This window comes from Podarcis vaucheri, assembly GCF_965113315.1.
Source record: "Podarcis vaucheri genome assembly, chromosome: 5".
In the NCBI taxonomy this organism is placed as follows: domain Eukaryota; kingdom Metazoa; phylum Chordata; class Lepidosauria; order Squamata; family Lacertidae; genus Podarcis; species Podarcis vaucheri.
The window spans coordinates 80099632-80116753 of record NC_138763.1 but is presented as its reverse complement, the minus strand read 5'-3'; the positions used below and the strand labels follow the sequence as shown (position 1 = coordinate 80116753).

At 38.5% G+C, this 17122-nt stretch overlaps 1 protein-coding gene across 5 annotated transcripts in view; it reads right to left on the bottom strand.

Annotated features, from left to right (window-relative positions):
* SHLD2 (shieldin complex subunit 2) overlaps window positions 1-17122 on the bottom strand; it is a 28884-nt gene that overhangs the window by 5212 nt on the left and 6550 nt on the right. For 4 of the 5 annotated variants that reach the window (XM_082222371.1, XM_082222370.1, XM_082222369.1 and 1 more), the window contains 6 exons: window positions 8124-10273; window positions 6990-7097; window positions 5191-5385; window positions 4335-4469; window positions 2155-2361; window positions 1409-1676 (listed from right to left, as the gene is read on the bottom strand). In XM_082222371.1, coding sequence (XP_082078497.1) covers window positions 1409-1676; window positions 2155-2361; window positions 4335-4469; window positions 5191-5385; window positions 6990-7097; window positions 8124-9561 — 2351 coding nt within the window. In that variant the 5' untranslated portion in view covers window positions 9562-10273. The remainder of the gene's footprint in view (window positions 1-1408; window positions 1677-2154; window positions 2362-4334; window positions 4470-5190; window positions 5386-6989; window positions 7098-8123; window positions 10274-17122) is intronic. The other variant, XM_082222373.1, reaches the window with a different exon arrangement.

Below are 17122 nucleotides of genomic sequence, written 5' to 3'. Positions count from 1 at the left end.
GACTATGGACAAACCTGCCATTTGCTTCTCTCTACAGTAAATTTTCTCCATGAATGCTAACTGCAGAGTTGCTACAAAGCCCTTAACATTTCTGAAAGAGACCACCTCAAATATCAGCTATTGCTATATATAATAAAGTCAGATGCATCTGTGGATTTTGTGGGGCGGGGGTTTCCCACCTGCATAAACTATCCACTACTGCCACCTAGTGTTTGTTGTCAGGTTTCTCTTCCAACAGAAGTTGCTGAATTATTTCAGCAAGGTAATTGGCTTCTTAAAACATGATGCTGTTTCTAGTTTTTAATGAATTGCTGCTCCAACAGTTTTCCAGGGGTCTCTGTGTTACACTGGTACCCATAAACCTTTTGGACTTCAGCCTCAAGCTCTGTCAGCAACTTTTATTACCATGGGAATCACCAAAACAGATAGATAAAAATAGAGATTTCTATCCAATGAAATCATCCTGTTTGTATATCCTGTTTCTGCCTGTGCAATGGAACTTCCCCACTCCTCCCCCTGCATGTATACCAAAGCTGTTCTTGGGGGTTCCCTTCGGAAGAGAGGAGTGGAAGGGGAAGTTCTGTTGCACAAGCTGAAGTCCTTGTGTGACTGGGATGGACTTTGGCTGATACAACCCAAAGATCACACTTTGTAATGAAGTAATAGTAATTTATACAAAGATATGTATTAACACTTAGTTCTGTAACACTGACCAAACACAGTTTCTGTTAGACTGAGGTGTTTTTATCCTGTTGCACCACAACATTGTTTGCTTGGTATATGGAAGGACATAAAAACTAAACTAATACTTTAAATGGGAACTTGATGATCTTTTGGGTTTATACACCATAAACACGTTCAATATTTAAATGGTGTAAACAATGCTTATATTAAAAGGTTGCATTTATAACCTGGCCTGCTAATCTCGTAATTCCCAGAAAGGGGTGTGAGACACTTGGCTCCTCCACAAGGTGCCAATTGCTATGGGCTGCAACAGGATAGGGATGCCAAGGCACACAGCTGTACATTTGCCCTTCCATAGGATTTGTCTTCATCTACCAGAAGAATCTACTTACCCTTCAACCCTCTGTGAAAAACTCACACAAAGTATTATCAGTTTTTCTACTACCCATTCATACCAAAGCAGTAAGAGTAGGGTGACAGAAAACTACAAGCCTAGTGAATGTAATTGACTCAATCTGACCCTGGGAGCATTTCACCAGACTGGACTGATTCCCTTTAAAACAATGTTATGGATAGAATGTAGAAGTATAAATAAAACGTATCCCCTTTTACAATAATACTCCTGCGGGCCAGATTCATATGTTAACATGGCAGCTACCGTAAAGTGATTCTCATTCACTCTCACACATTCATTCATATATTCATTATATACACACTTTTTTACCTGTAGAATATCTTCGCTTTATTAGAGGGTAAGCAGCTAACACACTGTCTGTAGATCTTGTTATCATCTATCTGTAGTTCAAGTCCACATTTTGCACAGCCCGCATAGGTGATCTGAGTAAGAGAAGCAAATATCTGCTGCAGTGAAGTTTTATAATCAAAGACAAGTTGTCCATGTGGAGAAGAGGCAACAGCAAACTTCAACTCTGAGATGCAGGCTTTCACTTGGATCATTCCTACGGAAACATAAAGGAGTTGTCTAGTCTCTTCTGCTGCCAAGAAAACAGGTAAATCATTATTGCCAACTGAACAATGGTAGATACTTGAACTATCATGTAAACTAATTTTAATCTTATTCTAATCTTAATCTTAGTCTACAGTAAACCCCATTGAGTTCAATTGGATTGTTTTTAAGGTGTGTTAGATTGCAGCCTAAACAGCTCTTCTTCACTGAACCAAATTAGACCAACAAGGACACAGGGAGTGACATTTGGAGTTCTCTTTTCCTAATGGTCCATATACTTCTTGAAAGAGCATTAAACATATTTCCCTTTGGGTTGGCATTCAATCACCAGGACTGCACAGATGTGGGACAACTCTAATTTAATTAGATACTTGGCATTGTGTGCTTTTTTATTTTTAATTGCTGTAATTTGCCCTCTCAAAGCTCTTCAGTACAATTTAATAAAGGAGCAAGAGAATCCCACTCCCTTAAAAAGAGGGAAGAAAAAAGAATGAAAATCTCACCAGAACATTTCCCCTCCAGAAGTGCAGCAAGAGTAGTTATACCCATCAGTGATCTGACATCCTTCTGAAACTTCTCTTTGAACTCAATAGCTCTTCTATCATCATCGAAGAGGCACTCCAAAGATGTCCATGGTGTTGTATGCAATTCGAGTTCACCAGAGATAGGACTGTGTTTTACAAATAGGTATTTGAATTCCCATATGTGGTCTAAGAAGAAAAGAATAACCCCACTTAAGAATTTTAGATTCTAATTCCTTGTTAATAGCCACAGAAAACTTTGGATGGAATAGTGTGCTTTCAGAGATGATGAAAAAGAGGAATACCTTCAATGCTGTGTGCAAAAAATAAATAGATAGCATTTTGAGTGTTTACAAACCAGATAAATTTGCCTAGTTTACACAAACATCTTGCTTGGGAGATGCTATGAGTGGTGGAGGAAGTCACATCAGGACCAACCCATCCTACTCACCAAATGCATCTGTCCCATGTATGAATGTAAAGCAGGGGTGGAGAAGCTGTGGCCCTACAGATGCTGCTAGACCCTAACTTGCATCAGTCCCAGCCAGCACGGCCAATGACAGGGATGCTAGGAGCTGTAGTCAAGCAACATCTGGAGGGCCACAGGTTCCTCAGCCAATGAAAGTTTGCACAGGGCCAATGCCTTTAGAATCCAAATCACATAGACCAGGGGTCAGCAAACTTTTTCAGCAGGGCTATATTTTGAAAATAATAATAATGAACGAATTCCTATGCCCCACAAATAACCCAGAGATGCATTTTAAATAAAAGCATACATTCTACTCATGTAAAAACATGCTGATTCCCGGACCGTCCACGGGCTGGATTTAGAAGGTGATAGGGCCGGTTCCTGGCTTTAGTTTGCCTACCCATCACCATAGCTTTTCCCTTTTCTTGAGAGGAATCCTATTCGGAATAAGGGAATTTCCTTTAAAAAAAGGAAAAAGTTGACAGCTATGACAATGACATAGACACACAACATATGGTCAATTCCCACACAGGTCACGTATTGCATGGTTTGGGCTTGCTCCTATTGGATGAATATTTCATTACAATCAAGCTGAGAGAAGGCAACCGCTAAAGGTCTCCTAGTGTACTCATAGCTGGGAAGAGATTTCAATTTCCTGGCTTACGGATCATGACCAAAACTGCTGCCCAACATCTCTTTACAATCCTTGCAACAAAAGATAGTGGTATTTCAATTTCAATACATATGAACACTTCTTTATATTCAGAATAAATGTTACTGTATCTTCTGAGGAACGTGCTCAAGATTACACTCTCACATACTTAATATATTTATAATGAAATAATGGCTTGTAAATACTTTGATTTCCAACAGAAATGACCTCGGTATGCTGATCTATTTTCCTATGCTCAGTAGTACTATGAATGACCACCACATGCTGCTCTATGGTGAGTTAGGCATAATGCTCAGTTGTCATGACCTACAGCCCTGGTTGGCATGAAGTAAACTCCTGATCCTGGTAGTCTTGATAGGAACATTTAGGATTTTTCAACAGAGATAGATATTTGGACAGTTAAGAACACAAGTCTTATCTTACCTTCCAGATATAGTCCTTTAATGATTAAACACAAATTGTTTGAAATTTCAAATTACTCACAAAACTAACTGTAGACTAAATTGCAAGGTTGAATGACAAAGAAGGGCACAATGCTAGATTTCTTTGCCTTAATTTAACAAAGCAGAGCTTGAAATAAATGCTATAAAAAGCAGTCAGCTACCTGCAGTTGTTTAAAGAGCAGAAATCTTAATATTTTTGCACAGGGACACACAAGATGACCCTGCAATATACATGGACATATATTACATAACGATAGGCAGTTTGCTAGTTCTAACATAAGTCAAGACTACTGTGTGAATTTGTATTGCTTAACACAAAAGCCTTAACTAGTTAGTAACTATTTGGAAACAAACTGAAACAGTTGCAAAAGTGATTGATATTGCTATTTCAGAAGTAAGAAATCAGCCATATATTTGACAGGCATTTGTATTATACAGTATGAGATAGCCATTTCAAACAAAAAGGAGATTAGGGTCAAATGATAACATACTGTTTGCTCCCTTCTGTTGCCCTATGTCAATGGATTACACAAAGAATTCCACAAATATTGCATTAAACCAAGTAGTGACTTTTTACCTCTTTTCCTTTGAAGCTGAGGACAGTGAGCCGATAGAGCGCCCCATAACACCAAGCCATAATGCTGGTCCTTCATCTGTTCCACTGTTAAAATTATTTTTCTTTTTGTTTCTCCTTTGTAACTGTATGTAGATTCTATAGATAAAATATTGCAAACGCAAACATGATTTATATAGAAGTTGAGGGGGAAGTAGTTGAGGGTGCTGATGTTAAGTCAAGCAGAATTTTGACACCTAAAATTATATGCAAGAGGGGAAAACTAACAATTCAGCTGAACGTGCACCAGGTGAAACCTGGTTAACTACACCATATTAAACAATCATATTTTCAGAAACTATTATGAACCACAATTAGGAAATGGTACAAGTTAATGGTTGATCAACATTTCCTGAAAATCTTTTCCCAAACATTGAGTGACTTGGCCCCATCAAATATATTGTATTTATATGCTGCTTTAGACTACAAGACAATGAACTACTTTTGGTTTTGACCTTCCCCCTTTGAACAGCACATCTCCATGCCAGAGCACAAGCTATATACTTTGAAAGTCCCCTTGGTTTTGAAAAGGGATTACTATGTGGAACATGAAGGGATTTTTTTAAAAACAAGTCTTTGGGCACATGGAATAAGCCATATAGTACTCTGCATCCTGGACCTAAAAGCTTCCTTTCAAATATTTGTATTAACATGCTTAGTGGCTGTTTTCTCTCAGACAGGTAAGTCGGAGGGAGGTATCTTTTCAAGGTCTACTCTTAGGTTTTTAAAATCTGTAGCTAGGGAACTACCATGTCCACCTTATTATTTTCAATCTTAAAACACAGCCCCAGTGAAATATAGGATTAAAAAGTCAACTCACCTGATAGCACAGTGATGTTGATAATTTTCACTATTGTGTGCACCAATCTATCTGGTTTGAGCTGATCTAGTTGAATATGTTGTATATTGTTCAAAGTCTGGGTCTGCCTTTGGGGGAGAGCTTGAAGATAGGCTTGCTTGGAAGACACATATGCCAGCAAATCCTGGAGAATATTAACATCCACTATATGCGAGACTAGAAAAGAACATATATAAAAATTTTAAAATATCTCTACTTTTTGGGCAGGGGGGCTGTATGTTTCACCTATGGTAATCCCAGACCAAAATATCACTTGCAAGCATAACTAGCAATGTTCTTAACTTAATTCAGAAATAATAATTTAAAAATTATGTACTACTTAATGCCAAAATAAGCTTCTAAGCAGTTAGAAATAAATTTAAAAGATATATATTCAATGCAAATACAATCTCAGACGTGATAGTTAACTAAGTTTTACTCAGGGTAAGCCCATTGAAATTAATGGACCTTAGTCATGTTCGTGAATTTCAGCGGCTCTACTGAGTAAAACTTAGTTTAATACCACTCAGAAGGCACTCATAAAGGCACAATTTGTACATCAGGGTAAAACATAGTTTTGTTCCTCTCCACTAACCAGTGGGAGCAACAATCCATGTTGTTGTATCCAAGCTTATACCATAGCTTGTTTCATCCAAACAAACCTTGATTAGTAAACCAAACACAAACCTTGATAACACCATGGCTTGTTTGCTGTGGAACAAATCATGATTCTTCAGGGATCATGGTTTGCTGCTACTGCTGGCTAGAGGGAAGGAATGAAAGATCCTTCTGCACATCTGCCATGTGGTTTACCATGATGTGTGAATGCTGCCACTGTGATTCATGTGTTTAAAAAAGGCATCATTTATCTGATGAGTATGGTGTGTTTATTCAGGATTTTTTTTTATCACATTGGCCCTGTTCAATTTCTTTCTATGAGAGCATCCTCAGCTCTTCTCAGCAGCAGACAGAAATTGATGCTCAATCATATCACCTGCACCCATACCTTCCCTGAACCTAATGTCTGAACATAGATTGAAATTCAGGTTGATATTGGGATACAGAAGTATTATTGGGGACAGCAGGATAGGGAAGAAAGTAAGTGGACAAACATATAACATGCACATTTCATGTAGAAAAATGTTTGATTGAGCCATAGGTATGCCACACACATTCTAGTGCTCCTCGTGCATTAAATATTTGGATTAAATTTGTCTGAAGGGTATGAACTTTAGTAAAAGAAGTGATATTGTCAGGGAACTGCCATCAGAACAGGGAGAGGGGCAGTTGTGTTACAGGGAGCCTCTGAAAATCTTGCGAAGCAGTTCCTCTTCCGGTGAGGAGGAAAGCCCCACCTCCAGTGGGGAAGAGGGGAAAGGACCAGAGGATGCTGGTGGGAGCCTCAGTACCGCTCCTGGCCAAGCCGGCCAGGAAGGAAGCATGCCCCTTCCGTCACCCACCCTGCGCAGAAAGAAGGAAGGAAATGGCTGGGCGTAATGAGACTTTTATGTTGGGGGAGGTCCAGGAAACAAGCACTCCTGGATTCCGCTAGCGATTGAGGCAGACATGAACTTGTGGCTCTGCACTGTAAATAGTTTGTACTAAAATAAAACCTGTAAAAGACAGGTCTGAGTCCTGCCTAGTTACTCACGAGCAACCACCGCCATCTGACAGATATTATGCAACCATTTCAAGAAAGTTTGGGAAATACTAGATTTAAATTATTAAGGAAATCATGAATTGGGACAAGAGTTCACTGTATGCAAAGTATTAAAGCTCACATTTGTTCTGATTAATAGTCGAGCAGCTTCCAAGATTCAATAACCGACTAGTGAACGTTGACTGCAGCAATATTTCCCCATTCCAGCGATTCTCATTTATAATCACATCTGCAACGAAGAGAAGAAACCTCAGTCCAGGTCACCAGGGGGCGGAAGGGATGGACAACGATGACACAGACACATCCCACTTCAAATCTACAAACTGGACTAGCCCCTGTTCAAAAACTGAAAGCCACCACCAAGTTGTTCAAGCTTTGCATGACTTTTTATATATTTAGTCTGTCTGAAGTGGGCAAAGATATGGTAATATTAAAAGTCCAGCTTTGAATCCAAATTTTGGATTCAAAACACATTGTGGAGAACCCTTCACCACTGCCAGTTTGTGTTAGGGAGACAGTAAATACAGTTCTGATGGGGAAAAAGAATGATTTTTCAAAGCTGAGTCTTCGGAGATAGCATAAGAGTTTTGCCAAGTCTCCAATCCATGTTTTTATGAATTGAGCCACCAACTGTTTTCTTTCTCCTCCATCATTGTAGCAAACACTGATCAGCACTTGACCTCCCAACAAAAATCAGAAACTCACTTCAAACCCTGACTTTGGAGGGCAAACACTAAATGCTTTTCAATTCCAGTGCAACAGCAAATCATGCTTATTGTTAAGCTGCAAACTGACAGTGATGCCACATGCGAGGGAAGGAGAAGTGAGTGCAAAGGTCGTTTCTGATCATCCAAACTGAGCAGATGCATGTTGAGAAAAGAAAAATCCCTTATTTAACTGTACGCCAATTCAGTTGCTGCCTTGAATCAAGGCAGTATTAAAAAACAAATGCGGGGAGTGGAGGGAAATAGATTATGCATTATGATATTGTTTGATAGAGGTTTCTTGGATGTTCCTAATAGCTAGGAAGCATTAATTGTAGGGTGGGGCTGGAGAGCAACTCCTCTACCACATCTCTATAGCTGTAGCGTGTTTTTTATAAATGTGCTTACAATAGGGAATGTGTTTCAGGAGACACTTAACACTGTACCCGAGACTCAGCAGAAAGGTATATACCATCGACCAGTTCAATATCTAAAATACTTCCTATGGAAAATGTCAAAAATGAACTGATAAGCGCCATTTTAACCCTCACCTGTGAATAGTACGATATCGCCAGGAAACATTGTAAGTGACCAAAATGCTGCTGCTCTCCACAATGCAATCTTTCGTTGTACTTCAGACTGATCAAAAACTACGACTGTGGCTAGGGGGACTCTTGAGGACAGTTTAGATCCTGGCTTTGTTTGTATTTCTTTAATATGGCAAGGATGTAGAACTGTGACTAAGATGGTGTACTTCTGACCTTTGCATAAACAGTCTTTAAGCAGGGATGGGTGTTTCAAAACTTTCTTAAACCCTGAAATTCTCAGTTGCTCTATTTGTGGAACTGCACAAACTGGAGAAGAAATCAATTTGGCTTTCTTTGATTGCTGTTGGTCTCCAAGTGTAATGTAAGTTGCCGGTGAAATATCTTCAGGTGTTTGAGATCTTTTAGTAGAGTGGCTGACTTGAGAACACAATATTCCTTTCTTCCACGGTTCAATATAATGTACCTCTTTTTTAGGTTTATCATCAGATGAACACAAATGGTCTGTAGGCATATCAGCATTTTCTTGGAAGCTATTTTCTCTCAAATACGAGTTGCTTTTCACGGTACTATCAAAGTCAAACAGTTCAAGAGAGCTATCTGTATCAGTGATGTTTGCACACAATCCACCATTTTCATTTAACTGAATATGCAGTTCTGTGGATGCTTCATCTTCCCTACAAAGTCCATCCAATTCTGTTCCACTTGCCTCTGTAGATTTGCTTTGTGTTTCATTTTGTCCTACAGCATGCCCTCCTGAAAGCAGAGCAACTTGGCTTGAAGTCAGAATACTAAGGAATTCAGTGTCTGTTGAAACTGGAAGATTTGACAACACATTTAGTGGTTTTCCAGTCTTTGATTGTTTCATTACTTGTGGGAAACATCCCTCCAAGCATTGATTCAAGAGCTGGTAATGAGCACACGGAACATCTGATGGTTTCTCATCCTGTCCTATAGACTCCAGACCTCTGCTAAACTTTTTGGTACTAGAAGCCAAGGGAGGAATAGTAAGGTCATGCATCTTACTGGTACCTTCTTCAGCATCTTCAGATTGCTTGCTTGGTTCACCTGTTTTTATATCTGTGAGAAGCTGCTGATATGGAAGGTGCTTAGCTTCATTGCTGAGTAATTTTACTCTTCCAGCACCAGCTCCACAGTCTGTCAAAATAACATCAGTCAGCCCATATTCTTTCCCACCATCTGGGGGGAAGTGATCTTTGGACTGAGCAGTCAATTCTGTATCATTCGGTGTCTGATGATCTACATGTTCAAGAAACATACATTTTCTAGTACAAAGTTTAAAAGTGTCCTTAGGTAATGAAAAGTAGAGTTTCTGCCATTTTTCAGCAGTAGATGCTGAAAACCTCTCTTCTTTAGAAGTCTTTAATGAGGCTGGGAGGCTAGGTGCACCAAAGAAAATATGAATTTGAGGTGCTGCAGACATGCTGTTCTTTCAGTTTTTTGATTATGAAGAAAATTTTAATATAATAGTTCATTTAACACACAGTGCTTAAAATGTGACTTATAATCACTCTTCATTTTTCAAACAATTCATTAAAGGCTAGCAATATTAATATTTCATACACACTACCCAAATAAAAAATTCCATCCTACTGATTTTGGAAGTTGGTTAAGTATCCCTAATAAAACATGTATCATACAACTGAAAGACTTAATAATAGTAGTTTGTGTTTTAAAGAGCCCAGAATACTATGGTGTCCAACAGCCATTTCTACCCATGTGATTTTTATGGGATGTTCCTTATTACTTTTGGTCCCTAGCGAAGAGTCACAGTGAAGCTGAGAAACATGCTTCAACAGCATCAGTCTTCTTAAGGGATACAGTACAATTGTCTCTAAAACTTAGCTGTGTTTGTTAACTTTTAGTTAAATATCCAGGTTTATTAAAATGCATGAAGACAAGATGACAACATCACCAATGAAATTTTTCAGTCATGTTTCTATGCTGAAATATTATGATTTTCATATTATTCAAATCTGGATGTTCACTGCTACTTGGCACTTTGGACATCAGCTTCTGCTCACATCTGGCATTTTATTTTTTTTAAGTGATGGCGAAACATGCACAATCATGAATGCTTCCACTTGAAATCAGGAGCCCAAGATCTCCGATACGTATTCCAGATTTTTGATCTTCTGTAAAATATTTTTTAAAAACAAGCACAATGCTCAATAAAATTCTTAAGCATTTATTACTTAACACATAAAACAATTATTTATATTCTATTTTCCTTCTTAAAGAGGAACTCAGAGTAGGTTACAATAAGAAACATTTGCCTCTCATTTCATCAGAAAATATTTAATCCATATTCTTAGTTGCCCATCAGAGGTCACCAAATCCTTAGAAAACTATGAGTAGACTCTACATTGTAGCATGACTGTATGAGGCATATATATATACAGACATTTTATAATTAATCCAGTTCTGGAGCAATATTAAACATACCCTAACATATTTATTTATTTACTGTCTGCCCCAGTATGGACAAGTGTTTTATTTCAAGTGGAATCTAAAACTGAGATTCCTTTTTTATGAAATAATTTTTTATTAGATTTCAATTACAGTCCAATAATAGCCTCATTATCATAATACTAATTTATAACCCAGGATCAAAGCCAAAAATCATCCAAAGCGGTTCAGTTTAGGAAGAATCAGAACAAAGGGGCACACCAAAAGTGAAAGAGGAATGTGAGATGCAGTGGGCAGGATCAACTGGGAATGGGTACTTTAGGAACAAAGTATTTATTGTGGCTTCATGGATCTTGTGGATCTTGTGGATGAGCAACTGTTCCAAGTTCAACAGCACAGTGGGTTGATCACATCCAGCGGAAACAATAACCCAGTATTTATAAGTAATTTATAAAGAGAATATAATGGCAGGGATGAAGTACACAGAAGGTAAAAAAGGAGAAATTGAGAACACTGTTCAGTGTTGCCTAATCCAAGGCTAAGGTTTTCATAACATCTGTAGGATTTAAATGGGTCTGGTAAAAGAAAAAGATCAGCCAAGGTCATCATGAACCACAAACTCTGAGAAAGATGCAATACTGCTGGAAACAGCAGTGCCAAAGTAGAGATTAAAGGTCATGCAGTGTTTGACAAAAGTAATGATGAAACTTTAGGCACTGGCCTACTATCAACAGGATGGAGTTTGCTACCTCTGAGTTGTAGAGTTCAAAAGTGACAGAGGAAAGACAAGAGTAAATAATTTGTTTAGGTCAACCCCACAGAGCATAGGTTTGAGACCACTTGCCCCAGTTGTTCATTAGTATATTACATTTAACTTACTTTTGTTATAATTTTATCCAGCCCTTCTTCCCATAGGGCAGTGTACACATAGGTAAAAAAAAAAAAATCAATCCATTTAAACATTTAAAACCAATAGCCATATAGAAGTAATATCAGTACAAGAGTTTAAATATACAATGAATTACGGTTGGAAGGGATCCCAAGTGTCTATCTATCCAAATGCCTGCAATGCAGGAATTGCAACTACATCATACATGACAGATAACCACCCAACCTCTGCTTTGTCTTACCCATAAAGAGAAAGTAAAATATACAAGTGGGAACTGCAACAAAATGTTGCAGTGTGTAGTACTACTATTCAGCGTTCTAGTCATCCAACAATGTCTCCTTTTGGGACTCCCCATTCAATTCCTCATCCAACTTTACAATTCTATGATTCTATGATCTCCTCTTGCTTTTGGCCTCCCAGACAGCATACATGTAGCCTCCTATGGCTGCTGGGTGGCAGAGGGGGGGGGTTGTTCCTAAAGCTTTCCCCTACAAACCTAGGGGTTCCTCTAAAAATGCCGATACCTTCTTCTCAGTGGCACCATTTAGATTACATAGCCATCATAACTCAGTACCTGAGAATACTATTAGTATATATAGCACTTCAATTCTTTGCTCATTCCTCCTACCTTGAAGAACTTCCTGAAAGTAGGAAACAAAATACTACAAACAATTTGAGATAGAGCCTCTAGAGCAGTAAAAACTCTGGAGAAGGTGTATTGTGCTTGATTCTGGGAGAAATGCATTTTCCCCACATAGTAGGGTTATCACTATATTGAGGCACTACTTCAAGCATACTAACAAAAACAGGAGGAGCTGTACTACACACAGAGAGATATATACAGTACTAAGCTACTTTCTGTAAACAGCAGGGAATGTTTCCCACTAAATTAGGTTCCTGCAAAGGTCAATTCAGAAATAGAAGATCACCTAAGTAAAGAAAGCACTCCATGCTTGACCTGACAAAATCATTATAATCTCAGATTTCATTAAAACACACTGGTTTAATTTAATTTTTGATTTAATTTTTTTAAAAAGAAACCTTTTCAATGGAGGAACAGGAAAGGGGGAGAAAGAACAACACTGGTTTCACTCAGCATTCCTAGAGGTTGATACCACAGATGGGAACAACCTTCTTCAATGGCAGCACTCCAAATCACTGCTGACAGATGTTCATTCAGACTGCAATCTCTGAATATGAAGGCCAAGATTGTGGGGCTCTCTCTCACATTAGCTACCTGGGCTGAGGTTCATGCAATTCTTGCTATGTAGAAGCAGGCTACAAAAAATTCACCCACTCACAAGCCATGTCTACTTTAAATGAGATTTTGTATAATCAGAGGGGAACTTTACATTATTTATAGCTTTGCATCTTCTACACAAAGACTGTAGCTAAATCTATACAATAATAAAAAGAAAAACTGTTGCTTTGGAATTAAATGTTTACAATCTGGGGATACAATCTTGCATCTAATGCTATGCTTTTAAACTAGGTGACCACAGCAGAACTAAGTGTGTACAGTGGTACCTTGGTTCTCAAACTTAATCTGTTCTGGGAGTCTGTTCAACTCCCAAAATCATTCGAAAACCAAGGTGCGGCTTCTAATTGGCTGCAGGAGTTTCTTGCACTCAAGCAGAAGCTGGGTTGGACATTTAGCTTCCGAAAAACATTTGCAGACCAGAACACCTCCGGGTTTGCGGCATTCGGGAGCCAATTTGTTCAACAATTAAGCCGTTCAAGAACCAAGGTACCACTGTATACCTGAATCCAAATAACTGGATTCATCCAAGAGACTGTTGGATTATTGGACTGTTGATCCACCTGAGCATCTTGCCCCAAAGATGATAAATTTGAAACTGCACTATAATTGCCTAGATTAGAAGGAACAATAGTTGGTTTTTGTTCAGACCTGCAAGTACTCACTCTTTCAGATTAGCACGAACAGTTGAGTTTAGAAGTAACATTAAACCACAAGACATAATAAACCATAGTTAATTTAAAACAGGAAACAATGCTTGAACTTGTGGCCATGCAGGAGGAAGAAAGAGGAGGGAGGTGCGTATGAGCTTGATGCTCACAGAGGCTCATTCCCATAATGCTAAGCAATGCTTTGTGTTTCATCTCATGGAGGCTTATGAGGCATTCATTGACCCTTGTTATAAAATCAGAAAAGACAAGTGTCAAGCAGGCACATCATGGCACAGACCCAGTCAAGCACCTTGCCCACACCCTCAGCTGAAATCAACCGATATCCATCGAATCACCTGCAACAAGCACAACCTAAGCTGCCTTTTGGTATAAACCCCAATATATAGCCAAGCCAGAAACAATGCAAGTTACTTTATCTGAAAAATGTGTTTTTATGACAGGAATTATTTATGCGGCAATCCTAAAATTATTTGCTCAAATGCTTGTAAAGCCTTAAACACATTTCACCTTTCATTTGCTTTTAATATCTAATACACAGAAGAATATGGGAGAACAATTTTAAAATTATGGAAGAAGAGAATGCTACAGTAAGGCTGTTAATAAATGTCAATTGCCCTGCATTTCTCTAGTGACATATGGCAATCAGTTTTTTATATTACATTTAGATGCTGTACTAAAGTAAAAAAGAGAGATAAAACCGGCAACTGACATATACTGGTTAGAACTAAAAGGCACATTTCCATTACCTTTGTTAATTATTACACCATTTCTTAATCTGTTCCACTATAAGTGGCCAATAGAACATTAGCTTTTTATCTCTGAGGTGGTCAGAGTCTTACTGATGGGTCAATGATCTCTTAAAATGTGACTAACTGCATCAGCAAGTTTGAGCTTTGCTACGAGCTGCAACTGATTGTTGTAACGGCTCTTACTACACAATTAGAAGCCATGAAAGAAAAAAAGGGCTTGCACAAGCAGCATAATAAGATAGAAAGTCTTTTGACACAAAACACTGCTATACCATTTCTCTCTCTCTCTCTCTCTCTCTCTCTCTCTCTCTCTCTCTCACACACACACACACACACACACACGAGAATCTGTGGGGGGTTCTATTTTGTCTAGCAAATTATCTTTCATCACTTCAAAGACCAAATTAGAGAACAATGTTATAGTTACTTCTTAGCAAAACAATTAACAGCCTAATTCTATGCAGTTAGGCACACCTAAACTTATATAAGAGGTTACTTATATAACACTTACTGTTGTACACAGAAGAACAGCTAGAATGAAAATGTAGTATGTGCACAACTCACACGTTTAAAATCACAATTTGAGGACAAGAGAAACACTTGGGATTTCAAGCTGAAAACTACTCAAGGCGTTATTTAAATTTGCATTCCGGGGCAAGTGAGGTGGAAAGAGGACACGTGATTCAGTCTCCAAAATGATTTATTTCTCCTAACCTGTTTCTACTCCCAGCCAAACAACTGTCCCACCACATGTGCCAGTAAGTGCCAATATCCTGGCAGTCCCTCCAGCACACGAGGAAGGAGCTCAATGACATATGAGCCATCCAATTTGGTGTCAGGTACCATTAACATGCTAATACCTCCCTCACATTTGCCAACATAGATTGATGTTTGTCTTGTACCACAAGGTCATCCAATCCTGCTCTTCAAGGGTCAACTGCAGTTCTGTTTCCACCATATAGTTATGCCATATATATACACTTTTATTCCTGGGCATCAATCATGGGTGTGATTAGGTGCCTTGCAAGTAGTAGCGAAGATATGGACAACCTGGGCTTTCCACTATAAAGTCAGAAATTGAAAACCTTGGGCATTCCAGTTCATGGCTGAAAATTATTGCAGGTGTTCTCAGATCAGGGGATACCAACCTTTTCAGCCACTGACATTTTTGGACCCATCGGCACATTTGCAAACTGGAGAAACTGTCATGGGCATCACAAACACACCTTAACCTGTCCCTCACTCCCCTCACCTGAAATAAGACTTCACAACCCAAATTTATAATTACCCCTTTGAAATCATATGTTATTAAACAGTTTCTGCTTTAGTTTCCTGCAAAGGTATATTAGTGACTCACAGGAAACTGGTCAGGAAGAAACAGTTTTGCATTTCCAAGAATTCAGTGATGTGGAACACATGATCTAAAATGTGAATAGACATCTTTGGTACAATCAGAAATATTTACGGTTATACAATGTCAAGTGCTCTTGGTTAAAGTGTAATGCATAGTCAACTTACGCAATGGAAGTGCTTTCTACTCAAGATAGATTTGGGACAGAGTTGTGCCCAGATGTGTTTTGGGAACAAACAATGGATAAGGATTAACAGCATTTTGAATGTCAAGCCGATTGCTGTACTTGGGGTCATAAAATATTTTGCTCTAACAAAAAATTATTTTCAAATTTTAAGAGATGTTACATCTTTTTATTTCCTATGCAGCCTGTGTGAACACATCACATAAACGTCCATATCTGTATGTACTGCTAAGCTTAGGTGCACAGGCTCCTCCCTTGGGAAGCATTTACTGCTTAGTGGCACCAGTTTTTTTATGGGGCCAGCTACATACAAATAAATTGCTTGTAGAGCAAAATACACTGGCTCCAACACCACTATCTAGAGAACAGAGTGGACCCCAAGAATACTGTATGAGGCTAAATGTTCCCTGAGGCAAGTACAGTGGTATCTCGGGTTAAGAACTTAATTTGTTCTGAAGGTCCGTTCTTAGCCTGAAACTGTTCTTAACCTGAGGTACCACTTTGGCTAATGGGGACTCCCACTGCCGCCGCACCACCGTGCAATTTATGTTCTCATCCTGAAGCAAAGTTCTTAACCTGAGGTACTATTTCTGGGTTAGCAGAGTCTGTAACCTGAAACATCTGTATCCTGAGGTACCACTGTACTTTCTTGACAGATTTTGTAACACTGTAATCTGCATTTACTTGCTTAGCTTTTCTTTCTGCTGAATTCCAAATGTGGGTGGAAAGTCTCACTAGCTATTGACCTCTGAGATCTTCTTCAAATGAACATTTGTTTTGTTTCAGTCTTTCTGTAACAACTTACTTATGAAAAAATCCATGCAGAATGTAATTGAGCTTCCCCTAGAATGGTAGCTTAAAGTACTCACTCACATTTAAATGTGAGGCAAATCTATGGAATACAAGGAATAAAGTTGGAATTGTCTGCATTAATAGTTCTGAACAATATTTTAAAAGTTAGCTTGATATGTAGCTAATTTTCTACAATTTTAATTGACAATAAGCTTCATTGAACAGGATGGCTCACTTTAAAGTGAATACAGGCAACTCCCAATTTACATAGGGGTTACTTTCCAGGACACCATACATTTAAGTGAAACCACATATATTTGAAACACCATTGAAAAAGCCTGCAAACACCCCATTCTGCCCACACCCGTTTTTGTGATGTTTTTGGGTCACTTCTGGGTTATGCAATGTGCATATGAGGAGCTGCACACATATTGAACATGCTTAAAGGTGAAGTTGCCTGTATGTAGGGACAGCATATTTATTTACTTGATTATAGCCTGATTTTCCTCACAGGATGGACCCAAAGTAAGTTACAACTTCATAGAAGAACTCAAAAGTAAATCTATAACCAAAATTACCATAAAATTAATATTTTTATACTGTTTTGAAAATATTTTCTAACCCCTCCCCCCAACCCCCCTAATGTTAGTTTTCCTAAAACGATTCCGATTGAACCAACTG